Here is a 23643-nt window from a genome sequence, read left to right as displayed (position 1 = left end):
TGGGAATTTATCATTCTTTGTTTGCCATCAAAATTGAAATCACAGTGACAGCTTAATAATAATATTATTGCAAGATTAATGTCTTAGTTCGCTAACTGAAACTTTTTACGGAAAACTTTTTAATTGTTTTTGAAAATTGATAGGTAATTTCGGTAATCTTCGGTATGAACTCTTTTAAAAAGTGGCAGTTGCGAAATCATGTATTATTCATTATATCATCGAATTGCCTACTAGAATATTTTGTTTTTTTTTATATAGATAAGTTTCTATAGCTACTTATCTACAATACGATTTTATTAATATAATTTACGGGGCATATCAGTTTAGATTGATGTAAATTAATGATTATAAGAAAATAAATATTATGAATTTCGCCATGTAGGTGTCGGAATAGAATGGACCACTCCTTCCTTTCCCATGGGCGTCGTAAGAGGCGACTAAGGGAGCATATGGTGGAGGGATGGACAGCAGTGTCCCTCTTAAAACATCTGTCAACTGAGTCCTCATCAACTGCGGTTGGCAGGCGCCAAGCGTGGCAACTACTGGCAAAACTCCCCTTATGAGGAAGGCTAATGTTCAGCAGTGGACAGTTAACGGCTGAAATAATAATAAGAAATTATTATGAGAGGGTGAATGCCTTGTGAGATTCTTATCTTTTTAGAAAATAGAAAAATTTTAATATGAAAATACGCAGTTTACATTTTGTACTCAGTTGAGTAACTGAGATTACGATGTATTTTATATTTGTCTCTAATGCTGTCGTGTAATTGTCGCTCAATTTTCATGGAATATACTGAAGGATTTAATATGTATAATGCGATCAATTCTGAGGAACCATTTCTCTAAACTCATGCCTAAAATTAAAATTTCCATTTGATATAACAGCAACTAGAGACGGCGCCATACCATTCGTTTCAATGTATGGTAAAATGTTCAAAAGACCGAAAGCAAGGTACACATTGATTATTTATTCACTTATAAATGTAGTTTTACTTCCTCACGTATCTGCAAGTTTTTAAGACAACATAAATAAATATACGGTTTATCTGCAAGTCTTTAAGAGATTAAAAATAAATGTATGATTTAAGAAGTTGGCAATAGATAGTATTTAATATTCTTTGACAAAATGTTTTCTTATTAAGTCTTCACAATGTCAAATTTCAAAATAAAAAGTAAGTTTAAAAACTAAAATAAATAAATTTTCTTACTTAAAATTAACATGTACAAACTATTTAATATTTATTGTCTATTAAATAACATTCACGTAAAATATTTTAATGTAGTAAATATTTTAGTGATGTTCAAAGGATACTCGTGGTCGTATGCAATTTTATGTATGATATGGTCATATAGCGCACTCCATATTTATAACGTGATGAACTTCGTCTCACTTATTACTGTTAGAACTGATTTGCTAGAGTAGGTGATAAATTGTTACATTATAATAAGTAGTTTGATTTTTTTATACAACTTAGAATAGCACACAAGCTGACGGCCCACCTGATGGAAAGTAGTAACCATCGCCTATAGACAGGAGCAGTACCATGGATATAACAAAGTATACTTTTTCGCTCATGATACCTCCCATGCGTTGCCATTCTTGAGGACTCAGATGTTATTCCTCTGTACCCAGTAAATTCACGTCATATCCCACCCTTCAAACCGAAACACAGCCATGCAAACACAACTGATTCACGGTAGAAACACGAATGGGACAGAGGTACCCAAGCAATCGACTTTTGTACAAAGTCTCCTTCTGGTGAAAGTTTAGAAGTTATGAGAAAACAAATTAACATACCAGTCAAAATCATTACCCTCCTTTTTCGTTCGCTGTAGTAGTGGCACAAAATATAGATTCTAAATACATGTAATGAATAGTGAAAAACCAATAAGAATTATCGGGCAGTACAAAGTAAACAAATTGAGCTTTTCATAAGGCTCATAGTTTTCGCATTCAATAGTAATAGTTTACCATATAAATGAATTTATTTAATTGAATAAAAAAATAAAACAAAACTTATAGTCCATTTCAATAGAACATACTCAAATGATGACGAATTTCATTGAAATTATTACAAAAACACTCTCTAAATAAAATAAGTATTAATTAAAACATTTAATCGATTAATCGATTTTTTTATTATGTTACTATTAAACTCCAATAAATTGTTTTATGACAAGGTTCATTATTTGTTTGTTTACTTTTTCATAATATTTTATTGAAATGCACTATAGATACGTTTACAATAAACTGATTTAAATTAAAATACCTAAACTTATTACGTAAACGTTTTGAAAAAATTAATAAGATAAATTAATGAGAAACATTGTCGCGATAGACAAAATAATATAATTTATATACGCGGCAGTGTGTCAAGCCAAGTCAAACCAAGAACTGGTGATGCAGAGCCATGTGTATATTACACGAACCATTTGGAGCTACTTTTAACCCTTAGATTATATAGATAGAGCATCGAGCCTCAAAAACGGATCAAATTTATGTCAGCATTAAAAAGTTGCAAAATTTATAAGACAAAATATGGACGTTATAGGGGGATCACTCATAACTACATATTTATCGCGCTAATTGTATGAAAATGTTTTTATTGAAGCATTTGTATGGAGACACTGTATTTATATAATCTAAGTTTTGACCCTTTTATAAATCAAAATTCAATATTTACACTTCAATAATAATAATGTTTCAGTGAAAATATACCTATTATCTATATTTACTTATCAATTTTCCATTGGTAAGTGAATGTTACGTGGATACAATAGAAGTACTTTTAATTTAGTTATATACATTTGATAATCAGTGAGTCCGTCAGTGAAGATTTAACTAATATTTGATATTTTTTAGACATTAATAGGTAGAAACTTTTTATAGTACTTATAATAGCAAAGTTTTGATTTCACTGACCTGGAAGTTATAACGATGTAAAAATGAACACAATTGAAAAAAAGAACTCTAACGATATTATTTGTTTAGACACAAATAATACCTAGGGTCAATTTGAGACCAGATTTTTTAATTGCTGATAAGATAGCAGGTTTGGGGAACATAATAATGAGAATTAATTGCAATATTTTCAATAGATGATAATAGAATGGTAACCTCGCCTATGCTATCGATATACATTGGTGAAGCACCAGCGAGAGATGATAGGTGAGGAAGAAAGTATGTCAGTTTACTCATCTTGACGAAGTTCACAAGATTTTTTTTTTGTTTTTTTTTTTTTTTTTTCAACACAGGGGGCAAACGAGCATGCGGCTCACCTGATGGTAAGTGACTACCGCTGCCCATGATCACCCACAACACCAGCGGCATTGCAGGTGTGCTGCTGGCCTTTTAAAAAGGAATATACTCTTTTCTTGAAGGTTATGTTGTCGTATCGGTTCGGAAATACTGCTGCTGGAATTAACACGATGGTCTTCCTAGTGATCGCGTGGAGGTCGATCCGATAGGGTATATTGCTAGCAATGTGGCTACTGGGCTCTATTACTAATAATCTCTTTCTAGTAGTTAGATTTGGTGAGATTTTAATAGGGACACTGCTGCCCATACCTCGCCTTTCCTTACATCTCCAAAGCCTATCTGCGGTTGCCAATTCGTCTGTCAAGCGTGGCAACTAACCCCCTAAGGGGAAATCTTATGTACAGCAATGCACTGATAATAGCTGAGATGATGATGATGAAGATGATGATAAAAATGTATAGAAAAAATAAATCCAATCGCCAACATTCCATATTAAAATGTAATTTAAATTGAGTAGGTATTTATACCTATCAAATTATGAGGTCCTCTTGTCCTCGTCGTACTTCATAATTTATGTAAACATTGTACAATATTTACCAAATTGAAACTGTCTAGAATTTATTTCAGCGAAAGTATCACAAAGTAAATGAAAATTATTTTAGGTAGAAGAAAAAATGTTTTATTAAAGATTAATAAGTAATCTCTGAATATAAATTTAATTTATTCTACTAAAAATTGAATGTCTCATACTGAATTATCGTATATGTCTCACAATTTCATAATTATTAATAATCCCTAAGTCTGAGTAAAATTAAACTTAATACTTTAATTGAAATACTATTCATTTCAACTAAAATATTAAGTTTAGTTTTATAATGCTTACTAATAGAAGTTACAAAAGAAAAAAAATTAACCTAGCCTGGTTTTCTAAAAAAAATACGAGACAGAACACTAGTTCATGGCTATCTGAATAGAACCATTTTCATAAGTATTTTTATTATAGTACCATATTATTATTTACTTCTTTTCTAAATTAAAGGTTTTATTCTTGATATATTTAAAAATTATAAATTGAAGATTGTTTATTCAGTACTATACCTATGTAAGTATTAGTACGGGGATATTTTATAGTTCATTTGTAATATATAGTCGAATTAAGATTTTCTTTTATTCTTAAGTAACATTTGTTTTATTGTTAAATTTTGGTACTAATTTGTAGCTATTAAACTCAACCATTATTACAATAAAGTTTAGTACAAATGCACATATTATTTGGAATTAATTTTATATTATTACGATCATGCGATTGTAGTCATGGAGACGACCAGTAACTAATAACAACGACAGCAGCAACAGATATAGGTGCCTGTGATATAATTGATGTGTCTGATTGAAACAGCTCACCGCAAATACTGCACAAATGTCATCAATATTGATTTATTATTGATTGGTTTGTATTGAACGTCACCTGACCAGAAATAGACGTAGTTTTTGAGAGTCTTCACACATGGGCTAATAACGGATTGTTTGATAAACAATTGTGTTTTGTTTTAAATATACATCTAACCATTGAATTTTAAAAGCATTGCTAGTAGATATCTATTGAATTGTCGGTACATTCTACATATTATAGTTGTTTTTCGTTGATTTAAATGTACATTACACACACATACTGGTAGGCCCTAGCGTACATTGTATGCTTCATTTCACTCCATTAGCACTTGTATGTTGATATAGCACGTAAACTAAACGTACAGAAGAATTAATGACAGCGAGACCCGTTTCGGTTACCGATCCCGCGTAATTCACACGTCGGCGACGGTTCGAAAATATCTCACGCAAACATAACCAGGTTCACTAAAGTTTTCTAAATAATAAATGATGCAGACGACGGAAGTATGGTCTTTGACGTAATGCTACGAGGAATAATACGCAGAATTGTCGCTGGAGATTTCGATTTATATAAAGGTCATAGCTTCCGCGAAGTCGAAACAGAAACAAAATTATAAAAAACAACATGAAATATTGTCTATGAAAATAGTCAATAAAGCAGATTTATATATATAATATCACGGATAGGTATGATTCTATATATGTACACGCGTGCAAAGAATTATCAAAACTACAGTATTTTATATTTACGCAAACAATGAAAAACTGTTCACAATATAAAAGCAGTCAAAGCACTCTTTCTATAAAAATCGCGGTTGTCTTTATCGAAATGTTGTAAAATCTGCGTATTGATAAGAACAAGTATATATACTAATAGGAACAATATATTAGTTTGGGATTAAAAAGGTATCCATTTAATTTGCTCCCTATCAATCATACTTTTTATCTAGAACTCCATTTTTTGATGTGTCGATTATATTTTTATGCAATTACTAACTTTTACTCGCGACTTCGTTCACTTGACTGGGATAATGTGTTTACTAATCGGGATAAAAGTAGGCTATATTCTTTTACATCTTATATAGTCGTTAAGGCACTAAACAAACTCACTTTCAATTTACATTACTTAGTAAGGATTGCATATGTATATAAGTAATATCTTGAATAGTTAAAATGTTAATGATTAATTAATTTCTTCAATTACATGTTAATAAGACCTCTTGCTCAATATATAGAACGAGTTTAGACATTACAGGATAGATAGAAAGAAAATCAGCATATCCAATCGTAACTGACGGAAAACCGTATGATAGGTAGTTTTGTGTTTGTTTTTACGACTACTTTGCCAAAATACACAGTTTTATGAACTCATATCACTGCACGTTTTTCATCAAATAATATTGCGTCAAGTCCCTTTTCTATCCAGCATTTTATTGTTCTGGATTAAAATTAGTAGTTAACTTAATACTTATTAATTGTAGCGTTGCCATAATAAGATTTTTTCATTTACCGACTTAAATATATTTGTAGTAAAAATTATGAGTAAATTATTAAAATATAATTTATATAATCTTATACTAATTAAAAAAAATTGTAACTAGATGATGTTTGTACATAGAAGATATTTAAAGTATAAGTTTGTATATGAGAGAAAATTAGGCGGCTTAATAAGGACAAAGAAGTCAAAACATTTTTTTTTTATAATTTTTGTCTATCTGTCTGTCTGTTACATACAGACTAGATGTGATTTTTACCGTTATATTTCTGAAGATCCAGTTCAAAATCTGGTATATTTAAAATTTATTTAATTAATTATCTAATTAGTATCATACACTTTCAATTGACTCATATAATATAGTGAACCTGATCTTCTAAATTTATATAGTTTTCCTTGCTATTCAATATACATACTAGAACACATGAGTTGAAGTAGTTACATAGTTTTATAGCATTTGTTGAACAAGTCATTTAAATTTTATTGGTGTTCTGAATACAGCTCGACATCGATTTGTTTATAATTTTATGAAGAAATTAAAGCATCAAACTAATATTTTGTAAATTAATAAATACATGGTGCTACCATATTTAAAATTTACTCTTAACTAAAGGATCAACATTAACATAAAATAGAAATTAGGATAATTAATTAATCTTAGTAATTCTTCAAGTTATACAATACCTCTAAATCGGAGTCCAAACCTTCTAAACTTGAGGAACGTGCATCGGAACGTAAGGACACTCTATTAGGTCTTCGCGTGAGGCTATTTACTCCCATAAGTTTGTGAGAACGTCCGAGAGTAGCACTACCGCTGCTAATAATTTCTGGTTCACGGAATGATAATTTCTTTCGAGGTCTATCGTTGGGATCATGCATTGCCATATCTTGATTACTCAATCTTTCGATTACCGGTATTACAAGCCGTGATTGTACGCAAATATCTTCCGAAGACTCGTACTGCCTTTGGTGTAAGGGTGATACATCCTTTGAAAAACTGCCACAATGGTATTCATCTGTGTCTTTCTCATATCGTTTGATAGCTCCTACTGAAAGAGGCCGTGGCTTCACACCACTAACATACTCGCGAGAGACGCTACCATTTATGCGACTTCTATGTTTGTTTTTACGCATTTCACTGAATTCTGGTTCTGATCTGCTGTTTTTCAATTTATCATTTTTTCTCTCCTTTATATCTTGTTTTGTTAATCTTGGTTTTTCCTGTTGATCATGTTTTGGTTTTAAAGCTCCACTGAGAGAAACTAGTGTGCTTCTAGCTTTGAGTAAAACTTCGGTAGGCAAGTTCTTCAGTAGATGATCATTTTTCCTATTCTTAACGTTGTTGTCTTTGTGGTTAGACATTATGAATTTTTATTATAATTATTAAATATTAACGTATGTCGGTAATTTGTTTCACGAATTCACCATTTGCACTAGTGGGGAGCACGTGCATCGGCACGGCATCCCACTAAACAACTGAAGTGGTGGCGGCATGGATGGCGCGTGAGTCGCGCGTCGCTTGCAGCACCACAAATAAACATTCGCGTACTTCCAACAGATCATTTCTCCAAGATATGGCGATGGAACATAGAATGTGGATTTCAGTAATCAAATGTAGAACAATTATTATTTATAGAATTGTTTTATACCTTTTTTCAGTAGTACACCAGTACTTAATATAATTCAACAATCCCAAGTTTGTTATCATAAAGTTCCGTTCAACAGAATTTATAAATATTACTAATTTGATTATTATACCATTTTAATATATGCACCTTCATCATCGTTACTCGTATAATGTGTAAATAATACAATTATTTTAGTAATTTTGAAACATAATCAGGCGTATTTATTGCAATTCTTAGTACTGGCCACTGTAGTATAATTCAACATGATTCACTATAGTTATTATTCAACAAGATCAATATAGGTCATAGTTTATTATATATGAATTTCAGCAATGTACATACCCTGCAAAAAGAAGTGCTAACTTTTTTTGTACCACAGGGAATAATAAACAAGTTGAGAAATCTGCTCGTTCGGAAGTGCTAACTTAATTTATAAAATTTAATGACAATTTAGTTATTACAGAAAATTGTATACTGTCATGGTGTGTCTTAATAAAGCTTAATTAAAATACAAACAAACAAATAACCCACCACAAGACAACCTGCTAATGTCCAATATTAGTACAAATAAAAGTCGATTAAATGGTTGTATGTTTGGATTTGTACTAATTTCAATTACAGAATGTGTCTGTGACAAAAATTCGACAAGTTTTGTTGAATTTTTATTTTACCTTTTCACAAGATTTTATTAAAATAGACCATACTTCATTTAACTTCTGGTGATCAAATGTTTTTTTTTTGTTGAGCAATATTTACACATCGAACATTTCGTTTGCATTTACCTAAGAATACCACAATTTACTCTAAGTGTAATAAAATTATCGGCAATCAATTGCCGTAATTAAAAAGCTACCAAGACATTTTAACGCAAACAACTCTGTTACTTCTTGAATATTTATGGCGTTCGGGAACGAGTGATCGGCGACTGTAATTGATTATAAAAGTCGAGTAGCTTGTGGAATAGAAGATTTATATTGTCTATAAAAAGGAGCTGCGTGTATATCATGACTTAGAGTAATGAAATATATAGATACTCTTTACAATTTTTTTTTATATACCAGGTAAGTACTTGGGTAATCTCGTTTTTAAATTTGGTGTAAATTATGCAACAACCTTATTACAAAAACATTTAAAACACTGTCTGTCTAAACGAAGTTTAACAAAATTTTGACTAAGTGATAAAATAATTTTTAATCGGTGTAATGATAATTATTTGTAATTTTATGAGACATAATATTAAATTTATTTTAATAAAATTTATTACTTTCAATAACTTTTATTTTTAATGACACTTTCTTTCTTTTAGACATAGATATTAGACACGATTTTGTAGTAAGAAATCTAAACATGTACTGTCTATGGCAAATTTAATATTTTTCTGGTAAGACAGTATATCAATAAGTCACTAGTCATACCAGATATTAGATGTCAGATATGGAATTTTGAACTGCGGACTTTTAAATATTGTTCTATATAATTCTGAATTCTTATATATGTAAATTAATATTAAAATATTATAACAATCCTATTTGTTAATACTTTAATAGGATTATAAATTTTATAGTCAAATAAAGCTTCAACCTCAATAACAAAATGTAAATTTTTAATTCTCTTGTCGCTCTTATATTATATCATTATAGTGGAAGACTATTTAGGCATATCACATTTTGTAAGCATTAAAGGGCTATTAAAAGTCATAGATCAGTGAGATCGGCGCAGAGGTTCAAGAGATGCTATCTCTTCAAAGAGTATTTCGTCACCCAACTTTAAACTCTCTTTGTCGGCCTCCAGGGCTTATAATCTGAAATGAAGTTTTTAATAAGCTTTGTTTAAAGTTCATTCAATTGATGCTATTAGCAAAGTTATTTTGTTTCAATTTACAAAATTAGACAGATTTCAAAGTCCAGATTAAAACTTATAACGATAAACACTATTTTGCCGAATTTAAAGATGATTTCATAACAAAAAATAACATATCAGTAACATAGATGATCTGAACGTTCGACTGTTTGACATGCTTAGAGAGATATGGTGGCACTGACAGATTTAGACCACACTAATAAACAGACCGATACTGCCGTTCTATTACTGTTGGTTAAGTATACGAGTATGGTGATTAAAATATTTTTTCAACGCACCATCGCGTTTTGTTTTTTACCTATCTTCGAGAAAATTACATTAGCTTTTTTAGTTCTGAATTGTTTGTAGCTTTATTTATTTTCATCTTAACAATAATCAAACAGGCTAATATGTAGTGAAGTGATATTGAATTACTTCAATACATTAGATGATATAAATTTTATTTGTGTAACAATAATATGCTATTTTGAAGAATAAATTAATACGGTATTCGAAAATAATAATGCTTTAGTTTTGTTCTATTAAATTTTAATATATTCTTGCTATTTTTGTCCCAATTAGAATAGATTATTATTATTGTTCATAATTAATTTTTGTTTTGTTTTATAATTTTTTCATCTATGTCTTTTTTTTAGAATTATACTCTTATTCCGATTTTGAATCATAATTATTTTATATTAAAAAAATACAGAGAAAATATCTAAAATCTGTGTCATGATTTAGTGTAAATATTATTTATTATATTATAGTTTAATATTACATGACAAAATGTTTCGTTTAAAGAATGAATGGTCGTACAGAATAATTTTATAGAAAAATGTCTTACACGAAGTGTTTATTCTATATACTGTACTGCGCTATTGAAATAGTATAAAAATTAAAATGTGGGATACTAAACATTTAATAGCTATTTTATTTAGAATATTCATTTACAAAATATCACAATCACCATAGATACTGTTGTTTACTTACATAAGAAAGTGTAGTGGCTTTTTAGACTTCAAATTAAAGATTTTACCTTCGCCATCATCATTGTTGAACATAAGCCTTGGGGGGGTTTGCCAGTAGTTACCACGCTTAGCAAGCGGATTGACAACCGATGATTTTGTATGACAACCTTATTGATAAATATCTATTTTTGTAGAGTGTAGAAGGGTTTATATCTCATAATTTTCTGATCAAACATATATCATTCTTTCAATTAGGCTACTATTTACTCAATTATAAAATATTATAATAATATATTTAGCTGTGACGACGCAACATACAGATTATAAAAGTAACTTGTATGTCCTCCGCCATATCGACTTCATGTCATCAACATACAGATATTGGATCGAACAATTACCGATTAGGGTTCAATTGCTGATTACTGAACACCTTTCATACTAATTCTTACAAAAACAAAACTATACATACTTTTATTAGATTTTTTTTTAAATGACCTACATTTATGTCTGCATTAAGAAACGTTATATTAATATACGATGATAGTAGGAAATATAGTAAAATGGCACAACATTACTGAAATGTAAACATATGTATCCGTGCAATTAAGATATCTATGACTAATAAAATAAATAAATAATAACGCGTTGTAATTAGTGAGTCTAAAATAATTTTAGGTAGATACTCGTATATTATTAGTAATATGTCCGAATATTTTCAAAGATGTTATAATTAATTTATATTTAGCAGCAACTTCGTCAAAACACATTGATTTACGAGTGTATTTCATTTATAAGATAATATCTTACTTCATTGCCGAGTGGTCCCGGCATAGAATAGAACACCCCTTCCTATCCTGTAGGTTATGTAAAAGGCGACTAAGGGAGGGCGAGGAATGGGCAGCAGCGTCCCTCTTAAAACATCTTTAAAGCCAGACTGTGGTTGCCAATCCGCCTGCCAAGCGTGACAACTACTGGCAAAATCCCTCCCCCTTGGGGTAGACTCATGTTCAGCAGTGGACAGTTTTAAGCTGATATGATTATGATGATGACGATGATTTTACTTCATGCTATATGTTCTTATGTGGCATAAGTAAATATATGAATATACTATCAAGATATTATTATTTATAGACGTAATACTTGCATGTATTATTAAATTTCACGCCAATTGGCTGTTGGAGCGTCAAACACACTAATTGAATTATTAATATTACGTATTTACTAGAGGTTCCCGTGGTCGAGCTTTCCACTCTGTTGCAATGTAACTCGCAATTTGTAATTATATATATATATATATATATATATATATATATATATATATATATATATATATATATATATATATATATATATATATATATATATATACTAAATAAATGAATATTTACAATATATAGTAAAAGATTGTATTGTTAATAGAGTAAATTATTATAAAATAATAATTAAAGAATGTGTTCCAAAAAAAAAAACCGGCTTTAATTATGGAAAAATCAGTTTTTATTTAAGAACTAAAGTACTGAACCGGTTTTAATAAAATTTGTATGGGACCAATCTGAAAGTAAAAACTGAATTTTGAAAATCGGTTTATAAATGTCAGAATTACGACATAAAAAAACACAATCTAATAGAGAACCTCTTTTTTAAAGTCGGATAAAAATAAAATTAAGCCCTTTCTGTGCTCAAGATATAATTTGTGAATAGATAGTATTGTAATATGTATATATGTATATAAACAAAACATTACTTCCTCTCTGGCTAATAACAAATCACGAAAACCATAAAGCTTACAAACTTCAAATTCTGCACTCAGGTTCCTTATGTGACGTAAACATTCACTGAAAATGTTTTTGGAAATTCCCATCGGTACGGCAGGTAATGAGTTCCGCGTCGGTTAAGCCTCTTTGTTTTCTTCTAATCTTACTAACATTTTAAATGTGAAACTTTACAATAATGTTTAGTACTCAATAAGCTTGAAAGGTTGAACGAATTTGGATAGAATACGGTAGGTATACAAATAGATAGGTATTAATTTGGATTGTAGGATAGTTTTTATTCAGGCAAATATAGCCTTGTGCCATAGCTAGTATTAATACAAGTAGTGGCAGGATTAGTTGGTACAAAAAGTTTTCACGATAAGTAGCGAGTTATAGGCTTAATACAAACTAATTCCAAAATAATTAATAATTAGTTATAATGCGAGTAATATTAACAAACTTCGCAAACTATGATTGTTTCTTCCAAAAATAGAAATAAGCCTGCCTTAGATGTCTCGTAAATTTATATTTGGCTGGGAATAAATTTATTTTAAAACTCTCCCCGACTTCCTTTCAGAACTTGATTGTTAATTAGCATAAACTTTGGAAATATTTTTCAGTAAAAACATAAAATCTTTTGTAAACCAAATTCTTCTTTGGTTTGGGATGACAGGAGGCGAAGATACTAGCAGAAGGGCCCGGTAAAACTCAAAGGTAAATATGCCTACCTACATTTGACCTGAAAATAAGCATGTATTTGTCTATAGCGAAATATCAACTCATAATTTTTATATTAAATTTTGTCGAAATAAGTTCACAGGATTTAGAAACAACAGCATTACATTGTTTTATTGAATTACAGATTTATTCTACATATTGGTCCAATGATACTAATATAAAATATATTAAGTATAAGCTATCCCCTTCCTTTCTCATAGGTGTCGTAAGAGGCAACTGAGAGAACTTAATGGTCGAAAGATAGGTAGTAGCGTTTCTTTTACAGCACTAAATCCTAACTGTGGTTGTCAACTCGCTTGCCAAGTGTGGCAACTACTGGCAAAACCTTTAATAGGGGGAGACCTATGTTCAGTAGCAGACAGTTAAGGGCTGATATGGAATGAAAGGTTACCCAATATATAAAATCGAAATGAAGCACGTGATCGAAATCATAGACATGCGACTGGTTTGAACGATATCGAAAAATGTGGTGGCCATTTCTTCTGCTAACAATGTTCTGAAAAAACTTATGTATAGATATTGATGCAGTATTGTTATTTAATTACAGATAACATTTTCAAAGTTGCGCAATAGGAATGTCTATAATTACGTACAATTGACTATGTTGTAACAGATATCATTTTATGTAAATGTATATATATATATATATATATATATATATATATATATATATTGCTTATATTATAAATATAAGCAAATTGTAGTGTCTTACATATTCCAAAAGATAGAGAAATTGGATTATACAGAGTGTAATATCTCTGTTTATCTATCTATACATTTTTAAATCATGTCCAAGAGAACGGAGTATTAAGAAAAGACTAAGTATACTAATGAGTACGTAAGAGCGCATGCCGTGCGTACCCCGGCATAGAAGGAAGAGGTGGCCTACCTCTTCCTTTCCTGTGGGTGTCGTAAGAGCCGACTAAGGGAGGGCGAATGATAGGCAGCAGCGTCCCTCTTAAAATATTTCTAAAAATCTAACTGCAGTTGCCAATCCGCCTGCCAAGCATGGCAACTACTAGCAAAACTTCCTTTATGGGGAATGCTAATGCTCAGCAGTGGCCAGTTAACGGCTGAAATAATAATAATAATAAAAATTTAAGAGTTACCTATTATTAGTTTCTTTAATTTTTGGCACTCAATTCGAATTACAATAAAAAAAAAGAATATAAAGGCACAGGTTTTGGTAGTATTATAAATATAAAACTACGATAGTAATTATGTCATTTCATTAATATTTAAATATCTAAATTTAAGAAGATATTCAACAAACTTTCTAAATAAACAAAATGTCTTTTTTACAATTAACAACAAAATAATTGTGAAACTTAGGAAAGAATAAGAGGCGAGATTTGTAAGTATTTGATCTTGTCTATCTGTGAAAATGCTGAATTATATGCAATGCGTATAAGGCAAGCCATAATATTGTGACTACAATATGCGACTTAGGGCGTTTTTCTGATAGTCCGCTCGACACAGTTCCGTGATGGAAGCACATGGTGTCGACATATTGTCCAAACTTTCACGACTGGCAACTTTACAGTAATGCAGAGTTTACAGTCCTAGCGTAAGTACGTTAGTTTTTAGAGGGGTCCGCTGTGAGGACATTTATACATGTGTAATAGTTGGTACGTAGTTCTTACAATGGTACTATATTAAAAAAATGAGACAACATACCCACAGGCATATTTTGTTTAGCAAAAAACAGCTCTATTAATTCTGTTAAAATATACCAAAAAATAATGAAATCTTTTATAGACATATCATACTAAAAATAATAGGATTTATAATATTACATATTGGAATTGAGCGTTAAACAGAATCTATGTTTGGTTTCGCAGTTAGCAATTTTTCGGTCCACAAACAAAATTGTCAACTTCAATCGTTACACTTTTAATATGGGACAAACAACCTCAAAATCGGTATAGAATTGGCGGCGTTATGTAACAAAGCCATAAAAAATACAGATGAATTGAAACCACATCCTCCTTTAATAATTTTTCGGAAGTAGCTTCAAACTCTTTTGTCAATCGTAATACAATGCACATGGAAACACTACCACAAAATAATAGTAATATACGAATGCCTGTAAACTAGCATCCTAACATTCTACATGCTGCTATCTCATAAATAAGTTGATGCGAACTTGAATCGAGTTTTCAATTGTAATGTTCTAAAGAGAATCAACTTACGAACAATCTACTCGTGGTAGATGTAAATGGCGATTTGGAATGCAAAATTTCTCAAAATTATTATGAGTACCTAAGTAAATGAGCTTAATCAACTTTTCAATTAAGATAACTCTGAACCAAAAACAGTTTTGTATTGTATTTAAAAACAATCTTACATTTTTCAAGTTTACTAGTTACGTTAAAATGAATTGACAATAAATGGAACAAATTAGAAATAATTTTTATTCAAATAAATTTAAACACAAGTTTTATAAATTTGTCAATTTTTAATAACTCTACCTGTCGGTTTGGAATATTGTTAAGAATCCATAAGAATCTCATCCGCTACTCTTTTTTAGTATGACGAATGAGGAAGCTACACTACAACGCCACCAGTCTAGACATTATAATTATTTGAAATTTATTTTCAAATATTTTATATATGTATAGGAACTATTATAAAAGTCGACCAGGTTTCAGTAAAAATTGGACAAAATATGAAAATGTCATCACAATATTTACGTGCAAGATCGAGATATTTCTAGATTGACAGTACGCAGCAACGTGAACTGCTTTGATCTGTACTTTATTATCATCCGCATGAGTAGCAAATAAATATAAATACTCCCTGCGTCACCGGCATGAAATACGAGTGGACGGTCTCTTCTACAAAGTCGAATAGGTACATCAAAGAAAAATCAATCGAGTTATATATACTTATATATATAAGTAACTGCACGATAATACTAGATTTCTTGTACAGTTGTATTGCAGTTTTTTTTTTACCAATAATTATTATGAAAAGACAAAAAATATAAGTAATTAAAGTGTTAAAGCTATAACCGTCATATCATCATCATATCAGCTGTTAACTGTCCACTACTTAACATAGGAAATAAAGGGAATAATTTTGTAATTTCCATACTTGGCAGGCGATTTGGCAACCGCAGTTATGCTTTTGGTTACGAGTATAAGAGACATGCTGCTGCCAATCCCTCGATCATAAGCTCCCTTAGTCGCCTTTTACGATACTCACGGAAAAAGAAGGGGTGGTCTATTCTATGGGACTTACACGGCTATATATATATATATAGTTCAGGACCATACTGTAAAACCTATAATTGATTAATTAATAAAAAAATAATGTATAAAATATTTTGTCATTAATAATCGAAAGAAAATTCAGGAGGAACTCGATATGCAGGTCTAATCACATTATCAAAATAATAATAGGTGCATCGCGGTTACTTAGGGTTAATATAGACAAGGTACATAATTATAACAGAGAATTATGTTATACAATTATTATCACGTAGGCAAAAAAACTTACTACCGTTTTAAATAGGGTATTCGTTTTGATTTGTTGGCCTATTATCTTTCTCTCCTTACCCGCCTCTCACAGTGTCGGAGATGAAAGGAATGGCGATATTCTTTTTATGTCATCACACGGTTATTATAAAATAATTATCTTATGCTCGTGTAGGCAAGGGCCAAAGAGAATATAATTATCTCAGGTGTCAGCTGGTTGTGAATTCGATTATTTGCTATCCGTTGGCCACAAGAGATCGTGCGTCGCACGTGGGCAGCACTAAGGGTGGTACGGCAAACACATTTCGTATATTAGCATAATACATATTCCGATTTTTTTCTATTTTAAGAACAGCATAGCCAGACAAAGGGAATGGGGTGTCGATTTCTAAAAATATTTAAATTAGCAATTATATTTTCGGAAATTGTTATTTTAACTCTTAGACAATTATTTATTTTGAGGTATATTTTGTCTGTGGATAGTATCTATATCACGGAGAAACTACTTATAGAACGTAGTTCCAATATTTAAATAAATAATAGTCTTCATTAAAAAAGAGAAGTAAGAGACATTATATATGTATAAATTTTTTTTACGGTAACTGAAAATTTCTCATTATAAAATCAGTACGATGCACATTGCGGGTACATTAGCAAGTCAATCTTTAATACTGCAGAATTACATTCTCATTGTATTTCATACTATACATAGAAATGTAATACTATACATACTATATACATACTATACAATAGAAATTGTTTATGGAATGTAATAGTAATAATGTTTATGGAAAAACGAATTATTTTGATTTCGATATTAAATCATAGAAACGATTTTGATAAAATTTCTATGGGACCAGTCAGTAAGTATAACTTTTCAGATAAAAAAAGGTTTAAAACTGACGGACGTATGACGTAATAAATATAAAAAAATATACAACTGTAATAAAAACCTCCTTCTTTATAAAATCGGTTAAAAAGACGTTTCAAATTTTTTCCGAAATCAAGTATTATTTTTAAAATAATGAATATAACAATTTTACTTTATTATATTTGTATAAAATAGATTAATTACTCTACTCAGTATTATTATTTCATTAGAATGCCAAACGTGTATATTTTATAACAAAAGAATAAGAGGTGAGTACCTACAGTTTTTTTGTGAACAATTAAGTATTTACAAATCATCAAAGCCATAACTCACGTTTCTTTATTTGCTTTGATCATTATATATTTTTCACCCCTTTGTTAACAGTTTGCCCCAAATTTTAAATCACAAAAAGTTAAATTTTTAACGAGTTTGTAACCAGTAGAATAAATTGATCTTGTGATTCTTTAAAACTTTACGGTTTTCTGTTCCCGTTGTTTATAGGCTATATATACTAAGTTTTCTTATATAAAACGTTGAACGGTTTCCTTTTATTTTATTTTTATGAAAGTCCTATCAAAGAGTAATTTACGTTTTTGTCAAGCCGTCGGATGGTATTATTTTTTTTATACAACGCCGGTGGAAATCAAGAATACTAAACCGCTTGAAAGAAAGGAAAGAATTCTTTACATTACTTCAGATATTGAAAAAATTAAAAACTGCTTACGCCTTTGTTAAGAAACCTGTTTAGCACGGTTTCGCTAATGCGGTATTTGTGGCTCTTGTTGTCATGGAAATTTTGAGATATACTTACTTTTTAAATGGGTGCTTACGTCATAAAAAATCAGAATTGAAATTTTCCAGGTTCCAATCTCTGTAGCTTATGATTGAAAAAGGCATTGGCCTTAAAAAATTCTGTCAGCCAGGACAATTCTTTATATGTGATATATACAAGTACATAATATTAAAAGGAGTTGTATCGTTGTAATGTTTTATTCAAATACTGGAAACTGGGTGTAAATATAAGCGGCCTTGTTATCATAACAAAACACTAGAGGTCGATTCTGAAACGCGATTCTCCATCTCTAAAACTAAAATTTTTGTTCAATATAACAACGAAAACATTACATTTTGAGTCAAATTTATTATATAAATATTCAGTTCTTTCTTGTCTGTAACAATACTTTCGCTAACGAAATAGAACTTCAAAATTTTAGTAATTTTGCGTAGGTAAAGTACTCATATGCGTTTGGTCTGTGTCAGAATGATGGAACGTGAATCAATTACAATCTGTTTATTCTAATAAATTGAACCTCATATAAATATCTTAGGGATTAATTTGATTAAACTTCAAAAGAATAATAATAGTTACATGAACGTTAAGGACTAATGCGTTGCATATACCTTCGTATTTCGTAATTTTACTCCCATATCTTTTCAAACCAAAACACAATTATGAAAGCACAGATATTTTGCTAGCAGAAATATGATAGGGATATAGTTTATTTTTTATGTTTTCTGCATATGTTGGCCGCAGATGACCTTACAGTTTCACCAAACGCGTATAGAGTGAGTGTTGAAATTACTTTAAGCCCGCAGAGGTATTAAAGGGCGCCGGATGGGAGGAGAAGAAAGCGCTTCCCTCCAATTGGATGGCAGGAGTCTAAGAACATATGCCTCAGGCAATATCGTCTTTCTTTTTCTCGTTTTTGCAATTAGTTGGTTCAGATAGGAATCTGCTGTTTAGTGTTAAGACACTGAGATCGTCAGATGCAGGTACTCTTTAATCAATGCAGATTATACTTATACTAAGTCTATCTGCTACATTGTAAGAAATAAATTAAACATTTAGGCATGCTAAAAAAACAATTTTGGAGGAAAATTTTTCATAAGTATCAAGGTGTTTTATTATAAACTCTAAAGTCACAAAATAACTAATAAAACTGAAGTGTGTCCAACTCCTGGACATATTATTTGATATGGGTACAATTCGAAAAGAAACTGTGGACCATGAAAAATCGGGACATTTATATGCCTCGTCCCACTCCAAGTGAATCGGGTCATCCGGTAAAAAGCTGGGATATGTTATCACGTGTCTCTCAAATATTTACTAACTAGTTTTTTTTAGCTGACAACTTTGCAACGCATACATTTCGGAAGCAGGAAAATCAATTAAATATAACACTTTTAGCGTGTCAATTGAAACCTGATTTTAAGTTAGACTACAGAAATAAAATCGCATCTAAATTGATACAGTAGGTTTTGTATGATCCTAAAACAAACATAAGACAGAAAAAAAATCAAAAAATTATTGCTTTGGCTTCTATTGCATTTATTTTAAAATTATCTTCCATGTACAATATAAAAACAGTCTAGTTATAATTTTATTATATAAGTACGAAATATGATTTATTTTTATTGTTTTGTATTTTTATTAGTAAAAATAAAAAAGAAAATACTTTATCATGCTAGAAAAATTGAATTAAAAAATCTGGCCTGTTGCCTACGATCGTGGGTACATAAACTTAGGTTACCAAAGAAATTTATTCTAAAAGGCGGTAATTTTCACATATTCCATGGACGAGTGATACGCCAGCTGCGCTTTATAGCCAGGGCCCGTGTTTACGAGTTTCTACGATCTTCATAAACAGCACGCGTTAGGACCATTCAGCCTCTTCTTCTGTACCCTGATAACTCATTACTTTTTCACCTTGACACACTATATTGATCCTTAGATAGACCCCTGTCCTGATTGTAGCTTTTGTATAAGTAAATTTGACTCAATATAACTAGACTGAAATAAGTATTGTTTCATTTAAGTTTTTTTTTTACTCATAATAATATTATACAATAGTGTTTCTTTATATAAAAATTATAATAAAAAATTATGGTTACAGAACTGTTCTAAAATAATTTTGCAGATTATCAATAATTTTAAAGAGCTTAAAAAATGAATGTACAGCTGTATACTAGCTATATCCTGAGGCTTCGCCCGCGTGAATCAGTACATAAATTACCCTGTGTGGCTAAGTTAGAATATAACCTAGCCATGTACTAAATTTCATCACTCCATCGTTAGAAACTTTCTGATTTAATAAGATTAGGTATATTTATAGGTATGTCTTAATTTGTGATTTATTTTTTTAATTGTAATAAGAATATGTATATTATTATCTATACATATTTCGATCCTTTAGTGAGATTCCCAAAAACTTTACTTCGTTTTGACATAATGAGATTTTATAGTAATTTCTATGTACCTATGTACACATGCAAGCAAAACCAAATACTTTGTATTTTTATATCTGCCATTAAAATTAATATTATGTGGATGTATACCAGAGGGAGATTTCTATAAAAGTCGTCTGCTTGGGTACTTCTCTCCCATTCGTGTTTCTACCCTGAAGAAGTTGTGTATGGATATCTGAGTTTCGATTTGAAGGGTAAGATATAGCAATGATATTACATTAAAAGATAAAGAAATGACAGTAAACATTGTAATTTCTTTACCTTTTTGACCTTTGTCCTCAGGAATGACAACGCTTGACTATCATGGGCGATTCCGTATACTCTGTTATGTCCACGATATTGTTAATGTATTTGACTTTATCATTAGGGTGGTATACAAACATACGGCCCGTCTGATTGTAAACAGTCGCTGTAGTCTATGGATGCCTGCAACATTAGGAGTGTCACGTACGTATTACGATTCTGAAGAAACCTTAATGCACCCTTTTTGAAGAACTTCATACTGACTGATTTTATGATTATATGACCTTACTTCATTTTCAGCTAATGCTCCTCACGGTACTTCACCAGCATAAACGAATAGTGGAGGCGGGGTTACCACCCCATTAGCTTAGCTTTTTAGCTTTTATTTTCTTTAAGTAAGGTAAAATACTGTTCAAACATCCTCTGGAACGTGTTTTGCCTCTTAAACAAACTTTTCGACGTTAAATTTGGAAGCCAAATACAGAACATCAAACTCTTTTTTCAACCTAAGACGAAAAAAGAAGGGCATAGACTTTTAAAAATTTTAAAAATTTAAAAAGTCTATGAATCTATTTGTGACATCATATCTCCCAAATATATAGATCGATTTTGATAATTTTTTTGTTCTAAAGCTGATATGATTGAGTTTGTTCTTAGATATAATTTATGATTATTTGTTTAGGTATTTGTATTGTAAACTATCTTTATTCTACTCATTTTCTACTTTTCAAAGAGATTACAACAACTTATACAAGTCCGATTATTTGAAATTGGGTGTACCGTTACTTAGATGGTATTTCTATAATATAGTAACATTGAGCTGACGCTGCAGCATGAAGTAGTTTGCAAGATGTAAACTACTTCATGCTGCAGCGTTGTCGATATAAAGTGTTTGGGTTCATTAGAATGGTCTCAGTGAAGAGGTATTAGACAGATTATGATCGAGGCCTTTTCTTTTAGGTTTGTTTGTATCGGTATTTTTTTATTTAAATAAAATTTTCATCTACTTTTATTATAATTTATAGATTAAATTCTGCAAAAAATAATAACTTCAATCATTAGGAACCTCATAGTCACTAATTTCAAATGAATAAAAAGCATCGATTAACAACGAAATAATTAACTATAAGTAAATTTTACTTTGTCAGAAAATATGAGACTATCACGAAATTTTTTTAATACTTAGAATAGTATATAAGTTGACGGCCCACCTGGTGTAAGACATTAATTAAAAAAAAACAAAATAGTCCATAAGCGTTACCATGGGCTTTCAAAGCGTCATATTGCATTCAGTTATGTTCATGATGATGCTCGTTTCTATAGGCAACGGTGATTGCTTTCCATCAGGTAAGCTGCAAGTATGTTTGCCATTCTAAATATTATAAAAAAAAAAAAAATTGGAAATATAATCACATAACGTATAACAAAATAAACAGACCAATTGAGAGTCTCATTTTGAAAATCATTTATCATCAATCAAATAATATGTTATTTAAATTGTTACAACAATGTAACTTTTCTAATCCAGAAATTCCGTTTAATTAAATTGAAAAAATCAGTCGTCGAAATTAATTTTCAAAATTTGCGAGTTAAACTTTCAAAATCATAAAATCTTTTTATTACCCGAAAAGTTATAACTTTCCCTCAAAAACTTGGTCGATTTAGTCACGCCTTCCAAGTCGGCTGCTCTTCTGAGACACCACAAAGTTACGTGGATCCCAGAGTGTAGTTAAAAGCCGACGTTTTCACGTTTATATCTCAACTACTTACTTCTTCAAGACATAAAGAGAAAAAGCTACTCAATTTAACAGTTGGTGATAATATAGCACGGCCTTTTTTGCAAATTGATTACGTATATAAATAACAATATTTACATTAAAAGAGTTTTTACAAAATAACCAATTTTTTACTTGACTTTTTGAAAGAAGCAAATTTTTAAGTCAACTGTACGTTTGTTACGTTATACGATATAGATAAATGCAAATTTAAATCATATTGATATTATAAATAGGAAATTTTCTAACGATAGATGGATAGATGGATATGTGTAAATTTTTTTTAATAAAAACGGGTTGGTTATATCTTAGTATAAAGAATATTTTATATAGGTACTGCTTCACGTGAGTAAAGCTGAATATAATTAGTTTAATGAGTTTTTACTAATTAAAAACTTCACTCCCGTATTCTTTTCCTACAATTTATCACGATTATTAGTTTTAAAACAATATCATTAAATGGTTTCTTAAATATGTATTTTAAATTTCACAGTTATTTTGTAATAGACAAAATATAAATTCATTCAGTTGTCAACGTTTAAATTAATATATAATTATTCTGCTAATGTTATAAATAAAGAAATAAAGGTGTATATATATTCCATATATAAAAATTATAATAGTACTTTATTATATTCAATCGGTAAATAATATTTACCGTAATACTACTATAATACAAGACACAACATAAGAAGAGCACAAGCACTATAAAAATAATCAACAATGAAGATTGAAAAAATCTTGCGAAGAAAGCATTTGACATCTATCGACAGAACATTTTCTTAGAACAATAAACATGATCAAAAGATATTCGTGCGGCGTCGGAACTCAGGCCTCATTTGTATTCTATTCATACTGAGGGGAAATTGCAAGTTAACATGGAGCTACAAAATAAACTACTCTTAAACATTGGTCTCGTACGGCAATAGAAAAACAGCTACCAATGCTACTAA

General features: G+C 30.3%; 1 protein-coding gene across 3 annotated transcripts in view; it reads right to left on the bottom strand.

The window, feature by feature from the left end:
* Positions 1-23643, bottom strand: part of LOC113518831 (carboxyl-terminal PDZ ligand of neuronal nitric oxide synthase protein) — a 239020-nt gene that overhangs the window by 52883 nt on the left and 162494 nt on the right. The window contains exon 1 of one of the 3 annotated variants that reach the window (XM_026903834.3): positions 6831-7635. The exons of the other annotated variants lie outside the window; for them this stretch is intronic. Within the exon in view, the coding sequence (XP_026759635.2) occupies positions 6831-7508 (678 nt within the window). The 5' untranslated portion in view covers positions 7509-7635. Of the gene's footprint in view, positions 1-6830; positions 7636-23643 lie in introns of those variants that run through there. 3 annotated transcript variants of the gene reach the window in all.

This window comes from Galleria mellonella, unplaced genomic scaffold (genome assembly GCF_026898425.1).
Source record: "Galleria mellonella isolate WM207_F2 unplaced genomic scaffold, CSIRO_AGI_GalMel_v1 utg33, whole genome shotgun sequence".
In the NCBI taxonomy this organism is placed as follows: Eukaryota; Metazoa; Arthropoda; class Insecta; order Lepidoptera; family Pyralidae; genus Galleria; species Galleria mellonella.
This window is presented reverse-complemented; position numbering and strand designations above follow the sequence as displayed.